Source organism: Cupressus sempervirens, chromosome 1 (genome assembly GCF_028749045.1).
Source record: "Cupressus sempervirens isolate cs-2001-9-10 chromosome 1, ASM2874904v1, whole genome shotgun sequence".
Classification (NCBI taxonomy): Eukaryota; Viridiplantae; Streptophyta; class Pinopsida; order Cupressales; family Cupressaceae; genus Cupressus; species Cupressus sempervirens.
This window is the reverse complement of record NC_143118.1, coordinates 222,526,552-222,529,310: the sequence shown is the minus strand read 5'-3', so window position 1 is coordinate 222,529,310 and position 2,759 is coordinate 222,526,552. Positions and strand designations below refer to the sequence as shown.

The 2,759-nt window shown below is 35.0% G+C and overlaps 1 protein-coding gene across 1 annotated transcript; it reads left to right on the top strand.

Annotated features, from left to right (window-relative positions):
* Window positions 1-246: 246 nt before the first annotated feature.
* Window positions 247-2,110, top strand: LOC149576961 (putative anthocyanidin reductase). Its single transcript, XM_089824296.1, has 6 exons — window positions 247-358; window positions 464-630; window positions 722-937; window positions 1,334-1,493; window positions 1,633-1,849; window positions 1,957-2,110. The coding sequence occupies exons 1-6, from the start codon at window positions 247-249 to the stop codon at window positions 2,108-2,110; spliced, it is 1,026 nt and encodes a 341-aa protein (XP_089680422.1).
* Window positions 2,111-2,759: the final 649 nt, after the last annotated feature.

Genomic DNA, 2,759 nt, shown 5'->3' with positions numbered 1-2,759 from the left:
CGCTCCCTTCTCTACCAAACAAAACCCTCGGCCGGCAGCGAATTCAATTATGCCCTTTCCGAACTGCATATAAATATGCTTTTCTGTTATCTCTATGTCCTTTTCTGCCGGTTATCCGTTTTAAATATGTCGTGCCGGCAATTCTGTTTAATTAAATCCTGAGAGGCTCCCTGTAGTTTCCTAACGCACAAAGAGATATAAACCAGCTCACCTATTGACTGGAATATTGAGTTACTGGAATAAGAAATGGAAGCAAGGTATTGCGTAGTGGGCGGAGATGGCTTCATCGGCTCCTCACTTGTCAAATCGCTTCTCAACAGAGGCTTCTCTGTCCATGCAACCATTCTTCCTACATCAGGTATACCCATTACCCCCACTTTTCAAAAGATTACCTGTTCATGATTAGGGTAAATGGTATATTACAAACGTTAGACTTTGAAATATCAAATTGAAGCATTGACAGGGAATGAGGACATGTCCTATCTACGACAAATTCCTGGTGCGCATGAAAGGCTCAAACTCTTCAATGCAGATCTGCAAGTGGAAGGTAGCTTTGACTCGCCCATTTTGGGCTGCCATGGTGTCTTCTTCGTTGCATCTCCCGTAGACCTTACCTCCAAAGATCCCGAGGTATAGACTTCATCAAAGCCGATTATTACCTTTATATGCTGATTATTATTGCATGGGTTTTTTCTTATCCCGGCAATGTGTTAATATGCAGACGGAGGTTGTGGGAGTTGCAGTTCAGGGGACACTCAATGTATTGAAGTCCTGTCTGAAATCAAAAACAGTAAAGCGTGTAGTTTTCACTACCTCATTATGGGCCATGACACCACTGGATGAGGAAGGAAAGCTCAACAATAATCCATGCTCTGTGGAGTCTCTTTGGAGTCCTGTCAATTACTTTCGCTCCAACAAAGAACAATTTCCGATTTGGGTACTTTGCTTCATTGTGTTTCATTCGACGAATGATTTAAATATCATATTCTACAATTTGATTCATTGACTAAAAGTATTAAATAGTAAAAATATACCTATTTTTTCAAGCTTAACTTCTTCTTCTTTAGTATCTGATATTTAAGAGCGGCCCTCATTCGATCTTATAACCTTCCTACAATATTTCCCGATTTGGGTATTGCCTTAAGTTCTTTATTTGGTCTCGTTACAAAAAAAAATCTAATTTGGTATTTGCCCACATTAAATTGGATCTCAACACAACAAACCCAAATTTGGGTATTGCTTGAATGGCCTAATTTGCAGGTTTCCTTAATTGAATTATAAATCTCGAAGAGGTTTTCTAATGTGGATTTTTTTAATGTATTGAACACAACAGTCCTACATCGTGTCAAAGACACTAGCAGAGCAGACTGCTTGGAGATTCGCTGGCGAGAATAATTTAGATCTTGTCACAATTGGGCCAGCTGCTGTGGGAGGACCTTTCATCACTCCTTACATTCCCGGCAGCATTCACGCACTCTTATGGTTTCTACCAGGTCTTTCTCACCCTAATGTTCACCCAACACTTAACTATCTTTTATCTATAGTAAATGATTGTATGCTTTCTTAATTACATTTTAGGCCTATCTTTTCTCTATAGTAGATGATTTTATATTTTGTTAAAATACATTTTAGGCAACAAGGATCTACTTAACAGCATTCTAGGATCCGTCACGGCGGCCTTTGGGACATTTGCAATAGTCCATATAGATGACGTTTGCAACGCCAACATATTTTTGATGGAGCAGCCCGCAGCTCAGGGCAGATATTTGTGCTCTGCGGACGCACTCTCTATTAAAGAGTGTTGGGAATTCTTCATAAAACGTTATCCAGATCTGAATATTGTAGACAGGTAGGAATTTCAACCACCTCTATTTTTGTGTTTTTCACAATCATGTAGCTTATGCTTTAATCTATTTATATAGCTTATGATTTGACATGCTTCGCCCTTCAATTCAGGTCGCATGAGATGAATTTCAGGGTGGTTCAAAATACACATTTCAAATCTGATAAGCTCAAAGACTTGGGCTTCACTTTGAGGCACGGGATTGAGGACATTTATGACGATTGCATCGAGTCTTACAAAAAGCTGGGCTTGTTAACTACGCAGTGATTAGCATTTGTTTAATAAGCGTTTATGTGGGATTGGTTTGTTTTATATTATTAGGTGTGGGTTATTTTCTCTACAAAATGCATTCCAAAAGTTTAACAAGCTTATGCACTCCAAAAGTTTAATAAGCTTTTATCTAGAATTGGTTTGTTTAATATTAAGCTTTAGGGCTTCTTTTAATAGGCATGGATTATTTTCTCTACAAAATGCATTTCAAAGTTTTTAAGTTTTTTTTTCAGACTTCTTAAAATCTAACGATTTTTTTTCGCATATTATATTTTTTCTACCATGTATCATTGAAATCAACAAAAATTCACACATTACACTTAAATTGTTGTAAAAATTCATTGTGTTTTAGTAAATATTTATTGTATTTCTATAAATATAATCTATGGATTGGTATTCTATATTAAGAAATGGTGTAATAAGTTGTTTTATAAATTATATAATATATTATTTTTGTAAAAGAATATTTTTAAAATTATATAATATATATTACTTTTATAAAAGAATATTTTAAAATTGTTTGAATTCTAATTATAATAATTCATTATATTTTGTTGAAGTTGGAAAGTAATAGAACATAATTTAATTTGAATGTCATATAATACAAATCAATAATGTCAATTTATTTATTTTGAATTTGACTATT

Excerpts from the sequence above, each read along its gene's own strand:
- LOC149576961 (XM_089824296.1), top strand. The coding sequence starts at position 247 with ATGGAAGCAAGGTATTGCGTAGTGGGCGGAGATGGCTTCATCGGCTCC. Across the intron at positions 359-463 it reads AACCATTCTTCCTACATCAG|GGAATGAGGACATGTCCTAT; the intron begins GTATACCCATTA and ends AAGCATTGACAG. Across the intron at positions 631-721 it reads TTACCTCCAAAGATCCCGAG|ACGGAGGTTGTGGGAGTTGC; the intron begins GTATAGACTTCA and ends GTTAATATGCAG.